Source organism: Drosophila novamexicana, unplaced genomic scaffold (genome assembly GCF_003285875.2).
Source record: "Drosophila novamexicana strain 15010-1031.04,08,12 unplaced genomic scaffold, DnovRS2.1 tig00001089-arrow-arrow-pilon, whole genome shotgun sequence".
Classification (NCBI taxonomy): Eukaryota; Metazoa; Arthropoda; class Insecta; order Diptera; family Drosophilidae; genus Drosophila; species Drosophila novamexicana.
The window spans coordinates 423,704-448,097 of NW_020824841.1; the positions used below are offsets into that span (position 1 = coordinate 423,704).

At 39.4% G+C, this 24,394-nt stretch overlaps 3 protein-coding genes across 4 annotated transcripts in view; 1 reads left to right on the top strand and 2 right to left on the bottom strand.

The window, feature by feature from the left end:
- LOC115766263 (rhophilin-2) overlaps positions 1-15,629 on the bottom strand; it is a 37,851-nt gene extending 22,222 nt beyond the window's left edge. The window contains exons 1-2 of the mRNA XM_030710123.1: positions 15,352-15,629; positions 11,368-11,614 (exon numbers count right to left, since the gene is read on the bottom strand). Of these exons, the coding sequence (XP_030565983.1) occupies positions 11,368-11,538 (171 nt within the window). The 5' untranslated portion in view covers positions 11,539-11,614; positions 15,352-15,629. The remainder of the gene's footprint in view (positions 1-11,367; positions 11,615-15,351) is intronic.
- Positions 15,630-16,091: 462 nt separating this feature from the next.
- LOC115766321 (DDB1- and CUL4-associated factor 6-like) lies at positions 16,092-20,306 on the top strand. 2 transcript variants are annotated; one of them, XM_030710210.1, is made up of 5 exons: positions 16,092-16,139; positions 17,356-17,475; positions 17,580-18,830; positions 19,505-19,908; positions 19,969-20,306. In XM_030710210.1, the coding sequence occupies exons 2-5, from the start codon at positions 17,370-17,372 to the stop codon at positions 20,290-20,292; spliced, it is 2,085 nt and encodes a 694-aa protein (XP_030566070.1). In that variant the 5' UTR covers positions 16,092-16,139; positions 17,356-17,369; the 3' UTR covers positions 20,293-20,306. The 2 variants fall into 2 exon arrangements, with proteins under 2 accessions (XP_030566070.1, XP_030566069.1); XM_030710209.1 differs by lacking the exon at positions 16,092-16,139 and adding an exon at positions 16,264-16,351.
- A 986-nt stretch (positions 20,307-21,292) lies between these two features.
- On the bottom strand, positions 21,293-22,208 carry LOC115766322. Its single transcript, XM_030710212.1, has 2 exons — positions 22,099-22,208; positions 21,293-21,930 (listed from the first exon to the last, which is right to left on the bottom strand). Exons 1-2 carry the CDS (start codon positions 22,142-22,144, stop codon positions 21,305-21,307), a joined length of 672 nt encoding a protein of 223 aa, XP_030566072.1. The 5' UTR covers positions 22,145-22,208; the 3' UTR covers positions 21,293-21,304.
- Positions 22,209-24,394: the final 2,186 nt, after the last annotated feature.

Sequence of the window (24,394 nt, forward strand, 5' to 3'; positions counted from 1 at the left end):
TAGCCTTGGCTCGTTTCAAGTTGGCCTAGCTGAAAAATTCAACAGACAACGAAAACAAAAAAAAAAAAACATAAAAATAATGTCAATAGCCCGCTTAATTGTTAATTGTTGTCTGGGCATGCTCAACATGAAATTTATGTGCACTTGCCGGCAGTTACAATTACAATTACATTACCATTATGATTAAGATGATGATGATGATAGTGTTGAATCCAAAGAGCAGCGTTGACAAAAGCCAAACAAAATTGTTCAAAATTGTTTTAAATGGCTTTAAAATCCAAGCAAAACGAAACGAAAAACTTAATAAATTAATCAACATGATATCGTGAATAAAAATCTATATACATATGGTAAGCTGCAAGCTTTAGTCAAGCTGAATTTTGCATGCTCTTCCACAAGACAATTTTGTCCAAATTTATGGGCTAGGACTTCAGAAAGTTTATATATTCTTCTGATCAAGACGACGAGCCGTGCGGACATCTGTGCGTCTACAAAATCTAGAGACTGGACACATAAAATGTCAATATTTATCGATATCGATGGCGACAAATATCGATTTTGAGAGTTACTTTTTAAGACATAATTCAAAAACGATAAGAGCTACATATATCAAACTGTATATATAGGTTCCCATATAGTATATACAAATTACGACAGATTTACTTTTTGGATAGCTTCCCATTTCACCAAAATTCCCGTGCATTTTATGTGCATGTGTGCTTGGCAGCCCTGGCTTTCCTTGGTTTAGGGTGTCTCCCAGTCGTGCACTCCCGACTGATTGCACTTTTACTTGTTATAGTTAAGCACTTGGCACGCCTTTGTTTTGGCCAACTTTTAGCTGGCACATTAAAAAAAACTCGAAAAAAATGTAAATTTTAAACAATTGCAGGTCTTTAAGCCACAGATGTGAAATGGCTGCGTCTGAATTTTTTGTTTTTTGTTTTTATTTTTTTTGGTGACTGCGTAACTTTGGAGTTTGCTGTGCCCAGCTGCTGGACTTTTAATGAGGTATTTCGATTTTCGGGTTTGCCATGAATCCCTCAACTTTGACTTATGGCCACAGCAAGAGGCACAACAACAGCAGCAGCAGAAGCAACAACAACAACAATTTCCCAGGCGCTTTGAGCTAATGAAACGTTACAAACAATGGAAAATGCCGCTGCCAGTTTTTGTTATTTTAATCGTGAATTGTTGCTGTTATTGTTGCTGTTGTTGTTGTTGGCTTACAGATATTTAACCGTGGTAAACATTTGGCCGCACATTTCCATATCAAATAGCTGGCAGGGCAATGCCATCAGTCTGGCAACGCTGTGCCATTTGCCTTGACATTTCTTGGCCACAAGAGATCAAATAACTGAGCCTTCATCAAATGATCTCAAGCGGCGCAAAAACATGGCAAAACACTCTGATTAACACAAGTAAAAGCGGCATAGTTGGGTATACCCAACTGCGGCATACACTGTCCCTGAGGTAATAACCAATCGGAGAGAGCCTTTTTTTCTCGCAGTTGCTGTCAATATTAAGGCCAAGATAAGCCATAGAATGTATCTTTGACAAGAGAACTCTTTAAATTTCCTTGTTGCTCTGACAAGAAAAGCTGACTTCTAGATTTTCTTTAGTTTTAGCTTTTTGCAATTGAATGAGGCAACAGTTGTGTACCCTAAGCCCAATGAAAATGGGAAAAAGGGGTATAAATTCTTCTTTACCATATGCAAAACAAGTTTTTCAGTAATTTTTTCGATATCTTCGTCCATTTTCATAAGATCGATAAATATTGATGTGATGAGATTATATAGGACATGGTTTTGTTAAGCATAACTCGAAGATTATAAGAGCTAAGTACATCAAACTTTGTATGAAAGTTCTAGTATACTTTATACAAATTCCTTTGTATATCGTCTGCAAATTTCACAAAGATCGGACAACAAGCGCCGAATCTACTCAAGAATGCATTTCTCATAGCGTGGGGCAATGTGAGAAGCACAGCACAGGGCAATACTTATCTGCCACACTGTATGTTTGTAGCCTCTTCAATCAGGCACAAAAACATGTATTCAATATAACAAACGATTTCCGATTAGAACTGAAAGTTACAATAAACATCTCTTTCAATATTACCACAGACATATCGGGCTTTATCAGCTGGCTGTGTCCGGGCTAAATAAGAGTGGCACATTTAATTTTTGGCTGGCCTTATCGTCGTAAGCCCATGTAGCAACTATGTACTTACGTAATAGGGTTAAGCAATCGATGCGTAACAATAACCCAAATTACCTGCCACAAAGTGCGACAACAGCAGCAGCTACAACAACAACAACAGGGTAACGTAACGGAAATGATAAGAAAATGGAAAATGTCAACAAATTAAAGTCGAACAAGAAGTCAATCGCTCATGAATTTATTGCATTGGACGACCAACACAAAAATTCACCAGCGGCACAATTATGGCAACACCTTTCAGGCCAGTCATAAATGCTACCATTTTGTGTCCATTTTCCAGTTGCACTGTAAGGCAACAGCAGCGGCAGCAACAAAGGGCCATAGGTAAACACCAGCGATAAGTGCCGCAGTGGGGCAAGCACATAAAATGCATTAAATACCGCTCAACAGCAACAAAAACAATAACAAAAGCGACTCACAAATAAAACATGCCGCATACTTTTAAGGAACCCAACTGAAAATCCATCTTATTAGTAAAGACCAAAGAAGCAAGTTAAAAAGCGCCAGTCGGACTAGGAGATACCCTGAAACAAAGCCAGGCTGCCATTACACAGATTCTGGCTTCCTTTCACATACAAAAAATACTCTCGAAGTTTCTACCTTTAAGATTTGGATATCTCATATATTTGTAATATCTAAAGAATATACGAGAACCTACAGAAAAGGTTCTGTGTATAAAGCTCCCAGAATCTTCAAGCTATGCTTAAAAAAACCGAGTCTTAAAATCGATATTTATCGATATTATCAAAATAAGAAAAACAGTTGAAAGAAAAGAAAAGAAAAACTCATTCTGCGAATTAAAAATGTATATTTCAAAAGAAGAACAGACGGATAAATGTAGATCAAGAACGTTCTGATCAAGAGTATATATATAAAATAAACGGGCTCGCTTCCCTTTGCCCGTTTCATGCAATTGCACAAAAACCGACATACCCTTGCTTACCCTATTTCAATGGGTTCTCAAAACTACTTAGAATTCCAATTTGATAGAGGGCAGGCCCTATCAGATTTATTCGAATTGGTTGCGGGATTCCATTTAGGGTTTCGTAATGAAATTCTGCTTGCATGTGGTCAGTTATGGTAGGGGGCTTGCAGCTGCGTATGCATATCAAATGAGTCGATCTCACAATAGCATCATCAAGTTTAAGGGCGACTGCATAACAGTGATTGAAAATAACAAATACGAATAGAGAAGAGCAAGAGCATGACAGTGGGGAGTATGCGAACGGGTCAGTACTCTGCTCACGGTCTAAAAACAGACAAGACAAGAGTCTTTCTTACTTTCGGGTTGTTAACTCTAAACCATTACCATTACATGACTTTAGAAAATATCCCCTTGTAGACCTGGCCACACTTTTTCATTCTCTAAACAGCCAGATAGATAGTTGATGTACATCCATAAAGATGTTCGCAGAGTTAACAAAAATCAACACTCTTTTCAGTGTTAATCCGTTTTAATCTAAGAAAATAAACGACACTCTTCATGAATAAATTGCTTTTAGAGTCTTGACGAACTATGAACAATAGAATATGGTAAATTTAGTTGAAGCCAGTTGATTTCTCCACCTCTCTCTATCTCTTTTCTTCATTCCCTCTTCCTATGGCTCACTCGCTCACGCTCAATCTGTTAACCATTTTGTTTTCTATCGCTTTTTTATTCGTTCTCTTCAACTTTGTTTGTCGCCTTTCTATGCGATTCTCAAGAACTGAAACGTTGCTTTTCAGGATTTCCATGTGCAAGTCTGAGTTACCAACGGTTTTAGCTTATGAATTTCAGCTAATCTGTCCGCCAATCCTTGCAAATATTGTCTTTGGCTGCAGGTTATAAGCATAAGAAATGCACACACACACACACACGCGCTGAGCTGCACGCATAATTCGTTTCACTTGCGCTTTTCTGGTTTGTTGTTGTTGCATTTACACGGATAAGACTTTCAGACCGGGTCGAGAGCAACAACAATGTTAGCAAATCAACTGTTGTTTTTGTTGTTGCACGCACTTAAGTTTGGCGTACGACAACTTCACCTGTTCGACCAGTTTAAGTCACAGATACAAACACACACACACACACACAAACATACACACAGAGATGCAGTGTCCTGTACTTACACATAAAATAAAATCTGACAAACTGCGCACAGTTTTCAACTGCTTTCTCGACTGCAGAGCGTCAGAGCTGAGCCCATACACGCATATTGGATATTGGGTGTAGAAAACCAGAGTGAAATTCCTTGACAAGACTACCTCACTCGCCAATCCAATCGCAGACCGGACCATACTCAATGGGAAGTTTTTTGGGGAATGCAACTTGGCGGCGATGCGGAATCGGAATTGGAATCTCGAAACTCGAATCTGGTTCACGATCGCCACCATATACAGGTTGGGCCAAATTGGTTTCCTCAGTGCGTCCAGCTAACTAGGCTAACCTGTCGCACTTCCCTGTCTCAGCTCTCCTTCGCCCTCTTCCTCTTTCTCTCTCCCTCTCTCTCTCTCTCTCTCTCACTCTCTCTCTCTCTCTCTCTTTCACTTGCCCTCTTCCCCTCTTTCACACTTTTCTTTTTGCGCCGTGGCTACCTTTTTTGGGTGTTGCGTGTTGCGCAACGCATGTAAAGTCCAAAAATGCCGAAAGTCTGGACGCAACAATTTCCCTCAAAAGTTGTCAAATTTGCATAACATTTCGCTGGGCGATCCAATCGGTTATTGTACAATAGTTAATGGAAAATGTTGTTCCAAGACGCGGCCCACTCTAGAAATGGAGTCGCTTGAGATATCTTCGGGGTAACATGAAAGTCATTTGCATACATATTTGTATATTTGGACTTTTTTCTTTTATATTTATACATAGATATTTTTCTTCATTGCCTCTAGCGACAAAATAAAAAAGTTGCGTGTGACTTTTGCCCAGATATATCTTTCATGTTTTTTTTTTTTTTTTTTGTGTTTTTCTATTAATGCCTGTCGGAAAACACACAAAATTACAACTTTCTCACGATCTTTGGGTGCGCATCGGAGCATAGAGAGTGCTGTAATAATCTCTTCAAAAAGACAATTTACATAGAGCCAAGCTATATGTAACATATGTATATAGAAAATAATAAAGAATTCTTTTAAAATCAAAGTTCATCTCATTCTGTCTCACTTTGCAATTTATTTTTGCAATTGCTTGGCTTATAGCATTTCTTTATTTCAGTTTTTGATATTGTATTTTCATTTGAGCTCATGATATGCGAGTTATTCGGCCCTTAATACATTACGCACGCTTCGCTTGAGGCAATGTATGTCACATTTTGTGGCGCAAGAGAGTGTGACCATGAAAAATGTTGGCCAAGTTAGCAATGTGGAGCATTAGATTGGGTGTTTAGACAGACATTTAGGTCGAAACCCAGCCAAATTGTGGCTTTTAGGAGGTGTACATATCACAAAAGTGCTGGCCGAGCTATATGATTTGCAAAAGGTTAAGCTAACCCAACAAACTATATATGCATTATGTAAGTACGAAGAAGAAATGCTAGCTAGATCTGCCTTGCAAAGCTACAGTCCTTTTACTGAAGGCTGCAAGCCGTATTCGAACCCATGAGCAGAACGAGCTGGTCCAAAACAGGTGCACCCTGGCTAAACTTGCTTGTAAAGCTTCAAATTAGATGCTTAGCTACAAGGCTTAATTTATATAGCACAAAAGCAGGAAATTAAGAACTAAGCGACGTTTATACTCCGCATATGACAGAATAGCAAATATTTCGTGTCGGCCTATGTCAACTTAGTATGCAATAAGCAGAAAAAGCTTAAGCTTAAGCTTAAGCATATTTAATTTACAATATGACAACTAGAACGTGTTTTGCAACACTGCACTTACTCGTCGAGTTCTTTTTAAGCAGCGGAAAATTCGTTTATTTCTTTTCAACAAATGCTGAGTTTGTCGCCTGCTGCTTGGCTTAGAATGCGTTTTACAACACTGCACAATAGGCGCTTAATTGTTGTTAATCTGTCAGGCGTTCAGCCTGTTTCGCTTTCTTTCATGCCATGTATTTTATAGAAAATTGCAATTAATTTCATTATTTAATCGATCTTTGCATTTACGCACCTGTATGCGCCAGCGGCAGCCGCAGCTTCAACAAACAGGTGACGACCACCTGCAGCTGGGCAAAAGCTGGCAGCCAATTGGCTGCTACCCAGTTAGAGAAATACATCGTCAACTGCATAACTTTCACCCAGGCAGCGCGAGGCAATTGCGAGGAGCAATCGAAATGGACAAACACACACAAATTTCCCTGCAGCCCCGGGCAGGATGGCCAACCAGCCAGGTGGTTTGGCCAGTAACAACAACACAGCAACAACAACAACAAGTCAGCACGGTCAGCGAGCCGTACTAAAGGTACGTTTCAAAAAAATTTACCCAGGCCATTAGCAGAGATTTGAAATCTCATCGCCAGCTCGGGGAACAATTGACAAAAAACAAAAACAAAAAAAAAGTGACGCAGTCATTGGCGATGGGAAAGTGAAAAGTCTCACACATTTAACAGCATTCGCAATGCATTTTAATTATGCTAAACGCTGTGCAATACAATGTCCGCAACACATGGCCAGTGCCACGCCCATAAGCCAAAATAGTTTATGCACAAATTAAAGATTCGTTTTCTGGTCAGTTGCCCAGCTTGGACAGCAATTTGTGCAGCAACTAATCAAATTAAATGTTATCTGGCGGCGACGAGCAAACAAGCAAACCAGCTGGAAAAGCGCCAGACGCGATTGCTCGACTAACAGATACTCTGTAACCAATATCTGTGACACACTCGTATGCTCTTATAAATATTGTATAAAAAACAACCCCCAGGTCGGCACGAGCGAAGAAACTGTATTTATATTCGTATTTATTCTGCACCCATTTTTCCGCCCTCAATAGTGGATTTTACAAAACCGTATCAATTCGCCGTTAAAGAAATTAAAGATAATAATCTTAGCTATAAAAAAAGAATCATTTACCGCGGGCGGAAATAAATAAATTACAACTTAAAGCGAGTGAATTTCTTTAAAATTTGAATTAGTTTCACAGCCATTTTTCGACGACATGCGTGAAACCCGTTAAATGAATCATTTTAGAGTAATACTTTTCTGCACATAAATTTAATTAAATGATCAAATTAATTATATTATACATTATTGCATCTCCAGCTTTATAGTTAAGTAAACATACGTGCTTTATAGGGTCAAGGTCAACTCCCTCCTTCTAATACATGCAATTACCCTTTTTAAATCAATTTTTTTTTTTGCAGGGTATAAGAAGACAACAAACAAGCCAACAAACAAACAAACAAACAACGAGACGAGCCAACAAGCAATCTAAACACACAAAAGTAAAGACAGTGCAAAAAGCAGCTTCGCATTTTTTTGGCTAATTATCATATGTACACAAGGTATGCATATTTATATATTCAAATTGGGGAACACATAAGCATATATATTTATGTATATATTAGGGTGTGGTCTAGCATGGCCAAGAGCTGCTTAGAACGTAGGCTTCAACCAGTCGATTGATCGATTGTCTTTTAATGCATTCACGAACGAAAGTCGCAGCCTGACATATGCGAAGTGAAAAGATGGCCGAGATCGAGCTATGGAATCATCACGAGCGGCGACAGTCATAAAAAAATGAATGGTAAGAGTCCTCTAAACGGGACTGCCTGACTATGAGATACCCTGAGCCAAGCGTCAAGCCGATTTTAGGGTTTAAATATGGCATAAAAAAGATTGAGGAGAGGCAACAAAACACTGAGATTTATATAAACTGTATACACTATACAAGCTACACTCTAGAGATTTATATAAACTGTATACACTATACAAGCTACACTCTAGCTATTGTAATAATCAAGAAACCATGTTTCAAAATCGATATGTATCGATAGTATAAAAAATGCAGCAGATACAGCAGACATAGATCGACTCAGCTCGTTATCGTGATCAAGAATATATATACATTAAAGGGCGGAAGCTGCTTCCTTCTGCCTGTTACATACATTTGTGGAAAAACATTATATCCTTTACACACATTTTAAATGGGTATAACAAACTGGATGCTCGCCTCGCCCGCAAATCGTTTTCGTATTAGGATCAGCAATATCGAACGATGCGTCGGCTGCTTTAAATCAAAATCACAGAAATCAAGTTTTTATTTTGATTCTTACTTTTATATAGGTGGGTGAAAAGAAACGCTTCGAGCTGATTGGGTTTGATTTACGTGTGTGTGTTGATTACTTTGAATTTGCCGCCACAAATAAAAAGTGCACAAAAAGTGGCCGCCGGCGACTAATGCCATTTGCAAGCACAGCAAAAAGCTGATTCTTTATTGGAACAGGGCTTCATATAAGTCTTAGCCACAAGGCTAGCCTCAAGAAGTTGGCGTGGACAAACTTGACTTGTATTCATAGAGTTTTTAGTAGGTTTCTGCTAAAGTTAAAATGTATATAATCTGGGTTAATCAAATCTTGAAGTCCATGTCTCAAATCATATTTTACATCAATTTTTATGTTCTATATATTTTTTGTAGTTCGCCCTGACTAGCCGCAGAAGTTTTGGCAAATCCTGCACGCAAGGCTGGAAAATGTAGAGCTTACGTGTTTTATATCCTTTGGAAAGTCCTCTCCCTGGATGGGAAACGGTACAAAGAATATATCTATACAAAAGAATATATATATATTCTTATATATCTAAAGCTATCTAAAACTGGAACCTACAACTTTGAGTTGGGGAAAACTTAAGCTAGCTGAACAGGTAATTGGCCTTGATGGTTTGATTAGTTTTCTTCTTTTGTCGAACTCGGCCCAATCGGCATGCACTTAGCAAATATGGCATTCGATTGTTTGCTGAACCGGCGCACAATTTGACGCAACCTTTTGATGGGGCACATCAAATGAAATAATGAAAATCAAACTGCAGAACCGAAACAATTTTCCCAACAAATTATGACAGCCAAAGAGCCAAAGAACGTCGTCGGCGAAACGAACCAAAGAAAGCAATCAAAAGGGCCAATCATTCCCGGCCAGACCAGGCCAGGCCAGCCAGGCCAGCGTCGGGGCACACCAACATGGATGGGGGCACCGTCTCTGAGAGCAGCCGGGGGCAGGTCGTGAGTGCGCCGAGAACCAAGCACGGAATCACACGAAGAAACAAAGCCAAAACAACAACAAATTGTTTTACACATTCTTTTTTTCAACAAGGGTGTAAAGGGTATTGCATTATTCTTATAAACTCTGCTATATAGCTCCCATCGGAATAATCAGTCGAAAATTAAGTTCATAACAAGATATCTAAATAATATATATACAAAATCTGATCAAGATCTGCTCTATGGAAAACATTTTAGTTGCTCAAGTTTGATCTAGAACTTGGCATTTACGAGGCAAACCTTTATATAGTTTTTTTAAAGATGTCTATAGCATCGTTTGGCTCCTGATAAGCAAAATCTTAACAAAATTGAAATACTATATCATATTTATATAAAAAGCATTTGAGAACATTTCAGTTTTACAAAATATCTCGATCAAACTTAACATTTACGAGTTTTTCGAAAACCCTTTTATATAAAAATAAAATCGGCTTACTATTTCATGTAGTTAATGTCAAGAATTGTTCGAAAAAAAGGGTTTTGGATGAATTTGTCAAGATATCTTAACTAAACTTTGCAATAATGAGTTTTACGATACAACAAAATATCAGATTAGAAATACAATATCTTATAGCACTATGACTCTTTATAGACTCTATATGACGCTTTTTCAGTTTATCAATATATCTACACCAAACTCAGTAATTACGAGTTTCACTTTGCAGCGAAGCGGTCTCCTATATTATATACCTCCTATTGGAACAATCTATCGTAATAAGACATATGTCTGCAAGGGTATTTCATGTTCGGCGTGCCCAGGGAATCCGTTCTTTCTAGTTTTTCTTTTCATTCTTTTTTTCGGCAGCGGAGGTTGGGGGAAATGTAATTGTACGTAGAGTAATATGTATATAATGGCAGCGGGCAATTGCCATGTCTCGGAAAGGTACGGCTTGCGCCCGAGCAGGCACCGAGCGGGGCCGGAACAACTCGACCCCGAATCTGGAAAAGGTTACAGCACAAACTCACACACACATAAAAACACACAGAACAGTTGAAAATTAACACTTGTAGAACACTTGTAACAAACAGACGAATATGTGAGTCCAGTAACCCGCACAACTCGGTGGCATTTTTGGGGCCCTGTGCTGAGGTTCTGTGGGTTAACCCAGAGGTTTTGTGAAGTCAGCGTTGCGTGCCAAAACCAAAAGCAGTTCCACTTGACGCCCATTCTAATGGGTCATGGGGCTGAAGAGGTTCAGAAAGAACATATCTACATAAGTATATACACTCAAGAAAAAATCAAATTCTGGCCATAACTGAATGTTCATATAAAAGCAGCTAAAATCATTTGAAGAACCAATTACTTTACATATTCTCTAAGCTAATTGATTGCTTTATTTCGAAGTTTTTTATGATTAGGGTAGATATAAGAAGTAAGAGATACAACATTCCGGTTTAAGCCACACATTTATATGTTATTGATCGATTGTTTCATATCTTCCAGAGCCAATTCTTAAAATTTAGAGCTAACGCAAAGACGTGTGGCGACAATTTTGATTGAATTTCTATATGTCCGAGGTGGACCCAAATTACATAAACAATTTCGATACCACTTACAATTTCAACATTACTTAATCGACCCGAGCAAAGCCGGGTAATTTATTCTAGTATACTTATAAAATACTATTTGCAGGCGTCTGAGAACTAAATCAATTTCATATTACATTTTAATGTGGGAAACTTTTCTAGCTAAACGCATGGCCAAAGGTCACCTGGGGCTGGGTCAACTTATCATGTAATAGATATAGTCAGTGAAGATTATACTAAGTTGTCTATAGGGTGTGAAGGCGCAACGAACAGGTTGCTGCAACGCTTCTCGGCCGGTTGCAAGTCGCCCATGTGTCGGCGGCGTTCGACGGTGACCAGGTTTTAGGGATGGTTGCAACTAAAATGGCATTGGACGGATGGAGAGGGGGCTAATGCAAACTTTCTAGGCCCGCCCCAAAGAAGAAGCAGAACAAAATATAATAAAATTTAGCACTCACCCGAACAAAACAGAATGGCAACGCCTGCGGCTCATCGTCGTCATCATTCTCCATGCTGGCGTTTTGTTTGTGCAGCTTCGCTTTGGTCTCGTCTTCGGTGGCGCCTCCAGCAATGGCAACGGCAACGCTGACATTGGTGCTGGTGCTGGCGCTGTTGGCAGCTGCATCCATTTTGAGAACAGCGGCACGTTGCGTTCGTTTCACGAGTTAATTATTTGTTGTGATTGTAAGTAGCACGCGGCAGCTGCTGTTTGTAATTAACATGAGCATTAACATGAGGATTAAACATTGACTTTAATAACTATACGCAGCTCGAGTACGTTAGGGTACTCGTACGCGTACGAGTATGCGTATGAGTATCGAGTACTTGTCGAGTAGTTCCTAGCACGATCGGGTACAAGTAGGAGTATGCGTATGAGTATTGAGTACAAGTCGAGTAATCCGAGTAATTCAAACCAACAATATTTCGCATTCTCTCTCTATCTTTTTCTCTCTCTACCTCTTTCTCTTTTTTCGCACTCTCTCGTTGGCGGCAAATTTCACTTTTTCCGCGGGGAAGCTTTTCAGTTTTCAGTTTCAGTTGCAGTTTTCATTGAATTGCCATTAAGCTTTATTATGTTGCGGCAGTAAAGAGAGGCATGCAACACACATAGGTACACATACACGCCTTTAAATATCATCTACAAATCTATGCTCTATATGCAGCATAAATGCACAGCTTCATTTAATGGCTAGCGATAATATTAATAGCATAGTGCTCGACTGGCAAATACCCTATACTTATATCTTTAACGTATTGAGAAAAAAGACATCCCTTTGTACTCTCCGAAATTCAAACTGGAAGACATAGATGGCCTTTGCTGATCATTAATATATATGCATTTGATGGGTTCGGAGCTGCCCATTTCGGCCAGTTACATACACGCATAACATGCGTATACCCTATTGTTTAGCTATATTTAGTGGGTATCGAAATGCAATTGGCTTTTCTTGCTGTTGTTGTTGTTGTCGATTGAACAAAATAAAATATCGTGCCGTGTTTTTCACTCGTTTCTGTTTCTTGAAATGGGAAAGTTTATCTCAAACTGGGCACTTCTCGAATTCGTTCCGCTTTTCCGATTTATATGATGTATGTACAGACACATGTATACAAACAACTCTCGTTTCAGAAATGGAAAATATATCAAATGCATTTGTGCTAGGTGCTAGCCTGTGCTAACCAAATTCCAATCTCAATTCATTCGTAAATAAGCCATTAGCCACTTCATCAGCGCAATTATAATGCATATAGTTGGTCATATCTGAGCAGCCTTATCGCTGATAGCACAGATAATATGTAGTGTATGCAGTCATGAATCATCAACATCGGCTAGAAAACAAGATTGCTGAATTGCCGTGAAACTGTCAGAAAGTCGCTTGATCTATTGTGTTTTTGTTTTTCAACGCTTACGATATAGTTAAATGCCTGAAAACATATTACCTCCAAGTGTATAATAGAGGGTACTTTGATTTTGTCACCAAATGTGTAACACACAGGGGTATGTCATAAAGGAACGATCGGTCCAAGTTTATGTTTGAGTCCTTCAAGATATCTTGGCCAAAGTCGACACATCATGAAATGCTTCTTCTTCGGACTACTATATTATATAGCTGTACTGGACGTATCGGTGAAAAATGTATAGACTAATCTCAGCTATTACAAGCATCACGAGTTTCCTCGCATACCAACAAGCCACTCAGCCATATAGTAAGTTTACAAGGGCATTTGAGATTCGGCGTGCCGTAGATAGCCTTTTTTTTCTTGTCTATCTAGCTTTTGGCTTAACTGCAGGTTTATTTATTCAATCTTATCATTTGTTCTGGACTTTTTTTTTGGCATTTTATTCATTTCTGGTTAATAAAACATGAAACATCTGTCAACGGCTGCCTTAATAAGTTAATTAAACATAAATTAAATACGCCTGGAACAGGTTAATGTGTCGGCACAACAAAAATTAACTTATTCCACACATATTCGGAATTCTAAAATATTTAATTTTCCAATAAGATTGAAGTGTTTATTCAATATGAATATTCTAAAGTATTCTCTATATATATAAGGTAGTCCATTCAGAAACTCGAGTCTTGCGGAAGTTTAATTCGAATTAATGTCCTTGCAGATGCTATCAGAGGAAAAAACATATCTGAAACCATAAGGTCTATATATTCCCAATCAGGACGACAAGTCAATTTTATATCCATCTGTTTCGGTTCTAATAAGCTTATATTATGTGAGGAGGTCCGTATTTATGCTATGCCAGTCGGAATTAGGCGACGCGGATTTTTAAATTCAGGGAACTTCAGGGGAACAGAGGAACTTCCGGTCAATACACGAGTTTATAAAACAAAGAGAAAGAAATTATATATTCAAAGATACGCTGAGCAAGCCAGACAATTGCGAGCTTAAAATCCGAACCTAAGTAAAAATTGAGTAGAATTCATTAGATTTAAATACAAATAAGTGACTTTCAAACTGTTGCTGCATCAGGCTGTGACCTTTCAATTGTAGAAATTTGCAATATTTACGATTGTGTGGCTGGTATTTGGCACAATTTCTTATATTATAAGAATCACACAATTATATATATGTTAAGAGTTGACTATATCGAATGTGCACTGTACTATTGCTCTGATTGAGAGCCTCTGACCCTGTAACCCAATCCATTTATTGTCCATACCTTTTCAGTTGAACACACAAAAAACTAAATAGATTTATTTGTATTTGTTGATGCTTTTGTATTGCTTGTCGCTTTCTACGCGGTGGCATTTAACAAAAAGCGATGTGCAGCTTTAAGAATTTGCAGCAACAACAACAAAAGCAGCAGCAACAGTGGCAGAAGCGGCAGCAACAATAGCTTCTGGTTCTATGGCCAGGTGGCGGGGGAGCTAACGGTACAGAGTTACGGGCGGCGTGACTAAACTGGTTGGCATTTTTAATTTGTTATTCTCTAGTGCCAACAATTGACACAAATACTTGCATATATACACACATACAAGCAAGTCTATGTGCGTGTATATAGCTCAGATAAAAGTCTGATCAAACCTCAATCAGATGATTATTGCTAGCAGCTTCAATGACATATCAACGTTAACTCGATGACATGTCATCGAGCGTGTCGTGTAGCCTGAAAGAAGTTTTGTTGTCGTAAGACTGAAGCCAGCGGTTGTCATGCAAATGATAAATATCGTTTAAGAAAACGCAACTAACATGTCCTGCTCGACGTCTGGCAAGACAGGCCAGCAAGGCTGTCTTGCTGCGTGACAGTTGCATGCCATTGGCCTAGATGATTCTGATGGCGATCTCAGCAAGTTAACGCTGAGCCAATTTCCAACTGGGTACTTTGCCTTTAAACACAGCTAGTCACCAAATTGCAGTTAGACTATTGATGGCTTCCTCTAAAGAGCTAGCCACAAATTTGGGAGCCACGCCTTCTCGCCTCCCCCATCCCATTAATCAGTTTGAAAAGCACTGATCTGGCATAACGGTCTTAGAGTCAGCATAACAAATGAGCAAAAAGACTCTTTGTCGTCTGATATACTTGGTACACTGTTGACAGAGTATTGTGCAGTCGGTTACAGCCGAATGCTATGTTCTTATTTGTTGGCTTTAAGCGCGGATGCTTCATTAACTTTTCCACATCATCAGCAACAACGACAACAACAACAAAAACAACAACAATCACATTCACCCACAAAATTAATAGTTTGCTCGTTTTCGTGTTCTCTTTTTGCCGCAACTACGATTTTTACCATTTGCATTTTGGCTTTGCGTATTTGAAGTCCGGAGTTAACAATATTTACCTTCCGCTGTTCATGAGCTGCTACAACAACAACAACAACAACAACAACAACAGTTACTGCAACAACCACAACGGTAGCAGTAGCAGCAGCACAGCACAAACAATAACAACAACAACAACAATAACAGCACTTGTTGCCCGTTACCTTTTGATATTTCTTCTCGTTTTGTTTGTTTTTCGTTTTTTGTCGTTGTTTTTTCGCCGTATTTATTAAATAAACAAAAGATTTCTAATTTGTATGACACTCGCACCACTCACACGCTCTGTGTGGCTGCTGCAGCAGGTGAGTTTATGTTTCAACTCGATTTTATCTGACGCAGTCGTTGTTATCGTATTGCACTTTCCACAACTGAAACAAAACAAAACACAAAAAAAAATGCAACAGGTTGGCTACCTAAAACGACCAACTGTTAACTGCGTATGTTGCGCACGCTCGACTCGAATATTAAGCTACGACTGAAATTACAGCGGGCTTAGTGTGGCCAGCTCTCGCCAAAAACATACCACTTTGGTATACATTTCTTTGATGTTATCGATTGCTAAGTATAAGAGCGCATGACTACTTGTTCAAAATTTTGTTCATTTTTAGCACCTTTGACAATAACGGTTAAGCAATTCAAAAATGGGCTTCGGCCACCAGCTTTACTTATTGTTAATGTCTTCAACGATTGATTTAACCATAATGATATTTGTTCATATATAAGTGACCATTTGGCTTTCCATCAAAAAAAACTAAATAAGTATATTTAACTAACTGTGAAAATTGTATAATCCTAAATTAGAGCATTTTTGATCAAATATAAAAATTTTAAATATTTTGTAACGCCTGGCGTAAGACGTACAACAAGTGTGCAATTTTATTTGCTCTATTTTAAGCATTTTTTTTTTTTGACAACGTGCATGAATAACCTTGACTCAATATTAAATTCTAACGTAAGTTTTGCCTGATCTGTATATCATTGAGAAAATCTAGTATGTATTTGCAAACGCTTCTTTTTTTACAAATACATTTGGGATTCCTGTTCGAATGGCAAACGGTCACACAGTGCGACAGCTGAGCTCGCAATAAAAATAAATATCGAATTTGTGTTTGTGTGCTGCAGCCCAAATAGTGTTTTCTAATGTTTTACTGCAGTTTAAACTAGGTAACGCTGTAGTTAAAAACTTCAAAAAATAAATGTGCACTCTTTAAACCGTACAGAAATAGCCAAATGTGAAAAGCTTTCAATAGTTAATGTCAATCGACTGTTTTGTATGGCGCTTTGTTTTGAATTTTTATATAATTTGTATTGCTTTCTAAAAACATTTGCGCACATACACACAAACGGAAGATATAGTCAGACGCGAAGTTGGCTATGTACATACATATGCCCGCCCACACACATACCTAAAATGAATTTTGCTCAGTGCTTGTGTTCTTATACTCTTGTACTGGATATTTTGATTTGTTCAAGCAATATGTGCGTTTCAAAATAATATTTCTGTTGATTTGCTTAAGATAGTGTATTTAATGTTTGCCTTGCCCCGTCAGTAAAAATAATAATGAAAACTTACATATATACTCAAAATTTTAAGACGCAGTTTGAGTGTCACTGCGCTGAAGCACCGTTTGAGAGCCTTTGGAATCAATTTTCATTAACACCTGTTTTTACATGTATCGCGCAGTTTTTTTTTTTTTTTGGTATATGTATTAAAATATATTTTAGAAATAATGTACATATATAGTTATATTTACTAAAAAAAATTAAACTGCTGTTTTATAGAAAAAATTAGACATTTGAATATAATAGATTGAATAGGCCAAAATCGTAAGGCTTATACAAGTGTATATATATTTAATTAGTAGAAATAATGAAAAAATTAATATCTCAAAAATAAGAGAGTTAGATAATGCGCACTTGTAGAACTCGAATTCTATTCAAATATTTGGCTAACAATATATGCTAGGGTATTCAATGATCGATGCGGCAACGATCAACATTTTCTATATAGTATAGGTGCTTTTGTTTTATTTCCCTGCTCATATCTGCGGCGGGGCCATCATATTTGGCAATTGTCTAATAATACCAATGAACCTCTACATGTTTATGCAACCCCACCCCACCCCGCATCGACCGACCCACTGATCATCCCACCACCCCACATACAGTGAGGCATTTGAAGATGACCGACAAGGGACAGAGGCACAGTGTACACCGGTGCATCAGCAACTATCCGTATAATGCGGGCAGCGGAAGCGCCCAGGCGAATCTGGAGGCCAGCTGCAAGAGTAAGTGGTGGCGCGATTTTAGAGTTTATCGGCAATTGCAGGCGATATGATTTGTGGCTCGCTTGTAATCTGCATTATAATTATTATATTTCGATTTATTTTAGATTCGTTGGACTTTGTGCAACGCCTGAATCTGTTGAGCACGTTGAGCGTGCACAACGGTTGTGTGAATACGGTTAATTGGAATGCCAGCGGGACGCTCATTGTATCCGGCTCTGATGACAATCATCTGGTCATCACGGAGACCAAGAGCGGTCGTGTGGCGGCCAGGACAAAGACTCAGCACAAGCGTCATATATTTAGTGCACGTTTTATGCCGCACTCAAACGATCTGGCGGTCATCTCGTGCTCCGGCGAGGGTATTGTGTTGCACACCGAATTCCTGGCACCCTACGGACCCGGCAGAAGCATGGAGGAGGCGCTCATTGGCGAGCCCGATCGCTATGCCAGTTTCTTTGATTGCCACGCCTTTGGCAGTACATACGATGTCCTGCCGCTGCCGGACAGCCCACGCATGTTCCTCAGCTGCGGCGAAGACGGCACCGTCCGTTGCATTGACCTAAGGGTGAGCAGTCGCTGTGCCGAGTCCGTTTGCGACAAGCATATCTTTATTACGGCACCCTGCGCGGTGACAGCAATGGATGTGGCGCCCATTAATCATTATAATGTTGCCATTGGCTGCTCGGACTCCATTGTTCGGCTCTATGATCGCCGCATGCTCTCCGCTGGCATCGATCGGGAGCGCATCACTTGGCCATTGAAAGCGTATCCCATACCGATGAAGTATACACGCCGGCATTACCGCCCCACCTGCGTTAAGTTTAGCGCCGACGAATCGGAACTGCTGGTTAGCTATTCCATGGAGCAGCTATATTTGTTCGATATGCATCATCCGGGCTACAATGATGCCGAGCTGCTACGCAGCGGCTGTTACACGCCCAAGCTGCGGCGCGACAACGATCCAGAGCCGCAAATGCCGCGTCTGCGTTTTCGCGGCGATTGGTCCGATACAGGCCCCAATTCCATGGCCAGCGCCGAGCACGGTTCCAATCGTCCCAATGTCGGTCAGGCACGTCCACCGCTGGAGCCCGGTGTGCTGAGTCGACTCAGCGATGAAATCTTTCGCATGCTCAATTCACAAACACGTCAGCTACGTGCCCTAAATCCGAGCACCAGCACCAGCTACTCCACCCCAAGGACACCGGCTCATATGTCCTGGCAAGACGCCGTTCTACGCACCCTGGACAACCAGAGGGAGACCGCAATAGCTCCCAACAACAGCTTACTTAGTAGTGCCGCCACTGCACCCATTCCTATAGAGTCGCCGCCTGCAGTTGCGAACTCGTCAGCTGATGGTAAGTGGAGCAGTGCGCTGACCGTTGCCGTACGCAAAACACTGAGTATGAAAAGTATTTGGACACAGACGTGTGTATTAAGTAGTTTATGTCTTTATTAAATAGTATATTAACTGACTGGAAATACATATAGCCTCCATCCATGATACCTACCCTGAGTGAATGTGTACATATTCATATGGAAAAAGAATCCAAATTGAATTCACATATTTTATTATTTATATCTAAATATTTTCGTAAATTTGTACTTGCCTAGGAGAACACACATGCACGATTATTGTAATGGCAGCTATCAATAAGACCGAGACAGCAGACTTATGCGTGCAGAAATAAAATGAGAAAGAGTGAGATAGACTGCATGAGAATATATTAGAGTGAGAGTATGAACAAACATAAATAGAACGCCATACAGCACAACTTGTTAATGCACATATAAATATGCAAAACTTACCTAAACTTTTGAGAATCGCATAGTAAGGTTTTCGAAACAGACGTTAACGTGCTGTGCATTTGGTAGAGGAGACATACACGCACATACAATAACAAAAACATCAAAACTTGCAACGCTTACTTGAATGAATGAGAATCGAGTAGAACGGCACTATTAAAAAATACATTTACTTTGAATATGCATAACATACATACGTCATATCAAATACATTTTCCTTTTATAGATGCCACACTTGCTGAATCCTTGAATGCTGAACCTGCAGAAGTGAAGAGCGACACTGTGCTGGAACCTGCTAGGGAGAATAGGCAAGATCGTCAAGAGCTGAACAAATTTGACTATGTGAAAATGTCGTTTAGCGGACATCGGAACTCGCGTACCATGGTGAAGGGCGCCTGTTTCTGGGGCGACGACTTCATTATGTCCGGTTCGGATTGCGGCCACATCTTTGTGTGGCAACGGCAGACGGGCAAAGTGGTGAAAACGCTGCTTGCGGATCATCGTGTAGTGAATCGTGTCCAGCCGCATCCGACGCTGCCCTATTTGGTTAGCTCGGGCATTGATTACAACGTGAAGGTCTGGGCGCCAATTTCACCAAAGGCCAACTTCGACGAAAGCGAAACGGCTGAGGTACACGTGCCACTTTATAGATTTGATATTGTTTATTTATAAGATCATCTATATTTGCAGCTGATCAGGAGCAATGAGATAATGCTGGTGGAGACACGCGATACTATAACGGTACCTGCTCAGATCATGATACGCATTTTGGCCAGTCTACATCAGTATCGTCGCCTGATGCACGCCTCGGGTGGATCGGCATTCGGCATGGAAAATAGGCGGAACCGTAGAGACGCTGTACGCGTGGCTATGAATGCGGAGAATGCGGGAGTTGTTGCTGTTGCTGTTGATCGTAATAATGATAATGCAGCTAACGATGATATTGATAATGAGAATGAGGACAACGATGATAGTGAAAGCAACCACAACAGCAACAACTCGAATGCAACTTAAACCAATCTAGTCAATATTAAAAAAAAAGCTTATCAATGAGAGTAAACTATATATAAACTATATATGTATGTATAATCGGCGCTGCATCGGCTACTCCCAGTATGTATAAATATATATATACGCCCCATTCCCTCCTGCCGTTAGTTGTGTCCGAAAGAAAGCACCCTCACACATTCCCCAATATAGTTATGAAATGGATATCCAGTGCACTATCAGCGCCGACGTCTAAATTATGAGACTCAACGAGCATACGAGAGCGTATGTGATGCATATAACGATATTTAAACACTTGTTCCTTATTAATTTGTAAATTATTAAACTCAAAACGTATATACCTTTTGGTTTGCTATTGTTTTTCTGGCGCCACGAAATAGGTTTGAACTCGAGCAAATCCAAATATCCTCTATTCCGATTCTAAATTCCTATTTAAAACGAACTTGGTTGTGTACACAAATAAGAATATTAGATGTTTTTATTTCGTTTTGAAAACAGAGTATTATATTCGAAAAAGCATATATTAATGTCTTACTTTGCTTTTAAAACAAAGTAAAGAATCGTATATATATTCTATTTGCATATGCTGTATTTCGTGGCAACATTTTTGCTAGGGTTCGGACCAGGTTAAAGTGATTGTTTGTTGGGTCAATAAGAGAAAATTACATGTTTATTGATTGTTTCTAAATCATATGAGATATATGTTATATATTTATGTATTTGTCGTATATATATATAATAGATATATACATACGTACATGCGATTAAGTACTCTACGCTTAAATGCTAAACAACTATAGGTAAAATGCACTATTTACAAAAGTCAACTGATATTATTTACATCATACAGCATCTATCAAATATCGTTTTTGTTTCTTGCCTATTCCGGGAAACAAATTTTGGAAATAACGTCTAGTTAAATACACATACATTACACGTTCTAAACAATATGTTGCACACACTGATCTTTTAACAATTGTTTGAATAAATATGATACTTAAATGTTATTACAACTACATTAGGTGCGACGCAGGCCCAGACTATCAATGGTTTTCGTTATCGCCATATCATTTATTTCCGCCTCCTCGGGCTCCTGATTTTTATTAGTACTACTATTATTATTATTATTAGTGCTACTGACATCGCCATTGGCACTCACGGCTCCACTGGCTGCGACTGTTGCCTCCGTGGAGCTTGCCGCATACGTATCGGAGAATATGTGGGCCAGTGCAACATAGTGGCCATATCTGCTGCCAGTCGCTGTAGCTGAAGCTGCAGCTGTGCCGCTCACGCTGGGCGCAGCAGTAACGTTCGGCTGCTGCTCCTCCGGCTGTTCCATTCGTGGACGTCGTATTGGAGGCGGTTGTAGCTCCTCCTGGGTAGCGGCTAGTGCTGCTGCTGCTGCTGCCTGTGTGCGCGCAATGCTCTCACTGCTGGCAACAGCATGGGGCACGCATAGGCCATGCCGGGCGATAGCTGCGTCTATGGCATTGCGCTCAAGATCGAAAGCGGGCGCACGGGAAATCGCCTCGGTGCGATAATGTCGCACAATTTCCAAGTTATGGTTAACATAATTCTCGCGCTGCGCCTCCGACAGCACGGCTGTGTGCCAAGCCTGCAGCTGTTCGTCTGTCATATTGTTGACTACATATTTTACATGTACACAAAACAATAATGTGCACAAATGGCCATGAAACAAAAAAAAAAAAAAAAAACGAAAAAAAAAAAGAAACAAATATGTATTACATGAAAAGGTCCTTGTGCAAATGCTGGATTTGCTCAAATTCAATTTTAACCGTAGCATCTACTCACAGTTGCAGCTGGCATTGGCCCCTCGCCTCAACGCCAAGTTTTCCATTTTGATTTTTGGCCAGTTAAACGAATGTAAATAATTTTGCCATACAAATGTCTCTATTGCATACACAAATGCATTAGAGATGTGCGATTAATTATCGATACGGCAAGCGCCAAGCATCGGCAACAATTGAATACTTATCGATACTTGTTCGTTATTCTTGCTTCGATACCGATGCCCCGAAAACTTTATTTGTGCATTTTTTGTACAATTAAATTTGCTTTAATCATTTAAATGCAAAATCAATACGATAAGTTGTATTTATATACTTCAATATTTGATGATGATTAAATAAATGTTCATATTTTTAATGAGCCTACAAATTGGCTTGCAAACTTTAAAACATGGCCGAAAATTACCGTTATGTTTAGACAATTTGGGAGGAGTTGGAAAACCTAGCAGAAAGAATTTGTTCTTTCTATTAGACAAAAGTCAATTTTAAATCGTTTCTAAGATACAAATATTGGTATGCATTTAAAATACCTTTGCAATTTAGAAAAAAACTTTTACTTTTACAAATGAAATACAATTATATGTCAAATTGAGTTGAGTATATTCAAAAATCCAAATTCGAAAAGCTTATAGCTTGGGTATTCAAATCCAACAAATATTCTAATCGATAAATAAATAAAATCACACAAAAGTTTGATTGAAAAATAGCAAAGGAATAGAAATATAGTTGAAATTCAACCTAAGCAAATGCAATAGCGCCAAAGTCTACCGCAAACCATGTTTGAATCAAAACCTGGGTACTGGAATATAGAAACTCAGCTTAACGAGATGAGCTCAAAGGCAGCAAGCTGGTTCGAACCACTGAGCACAGCTGTTTTGGGATTTTGATGTAAATTCATTTTGAGAACCATTTGAAAGCTTGACCGTCAACGATCAAAGATCATATCCGTTTGCCCAATGGCCAAAACTGAAGGAAGATATTTGCGTCACGCTTGGATACATTCACCCATTCACAATTTGCAATTGCAGGCTGCGTTAATTTTTCCGCCTTGTTTGAGGCCTGTCGATTGCATGTTGTAACAGGTTGGCTTGCAGCCGGGAATGCAGGCTGAGCAGTCATGGCAGCGGCAGCGGCAGCGGCAGCAGTAGCTGATAAAAGTATCTCGAACGTAAAATTCTTAACGTTTCGTTTTGGAATTTATTTGCTTTTTGTTTTTTGTTTTCTTTCTTGGCTGCGTCTGCGGCAGCTTTTCTGGCGGCCCATTTCGACGGGCCAAGTCGAACGAGCGATTGGGGTTGGACTGACTGTTCCCGGGGTTCCCGGGGTTCAGGGCCTGGGTCTGTTACTGCGCGGAATGCATTCACGTTATTTTTTTTTTTGTTTTTTTGCCTTTCGCATTTTACATTTGCCTAGCCTGTTGTAATTGGCAATGAAAAATTCCAAGTGTTTTTCAAAGTGCTCTTTGGGATGGCCCAATATAAGCCCAACTAACTAACAAAGAAAGCAATTTCACAACATCCACACACACACGCACACACACACACATACGTGCACATACATGAGTAAATACTTTGTAAAAGTAATAAAACAACAAAACAATTTCAAAATCGCACAATTGCAGAAAAACTGAGAGCTAACGTAGTTGTCTAAAGACCTCCTCCTCCTCCTCCCACCCCCCTCCCTCCCACCGCGCCAACTTTGTGGGGCTGCCAAACGAAAACATTTCCAACTGTTGCTGTTGCCATATTCCGTACCAAGGTACAGCAAAAAATAAAAAAAAAAATAAAATTAATTTTAAAAAAAAAACTAAAGTCGTATTAAAAATTCCAAAGTGCATAAGTAAATATTAGTGCACAGTGCCTGCATTTTGCTCGTTTAATGTAAAACATTTTTTTGCGAAAGAGAAAAACAAATGCATTAACAAAATTTACATAAACTTTTATATTATTACTAATTGAATACACATACACATAAAGAGGGGGGACTCACAGAATTGTTTATTTATATTCCTACAAGTAAGTGTCTGGAGTACCAAGCTGGGAGATACCCCGAATCCAGTACTGAGCTTCCGGTCCAAACATTTTAGCCTTCCCTCTTACGTATATATAGAAAAACACATTCATGTTCTTCTTCTTGCCTTGCACTCTAGATAAACTTCGGTGCTTAGAGTCCGATCTTTATTAAATGTGTTTATATTCTTGAGCAACTTCGGTGCTTAGAGTCCGATCTGTATTAAATGTGTATACATTCTAGATAAACTTCGGTGCTTAGAGTCCGATCTTTATAAAATGTGTTTATAT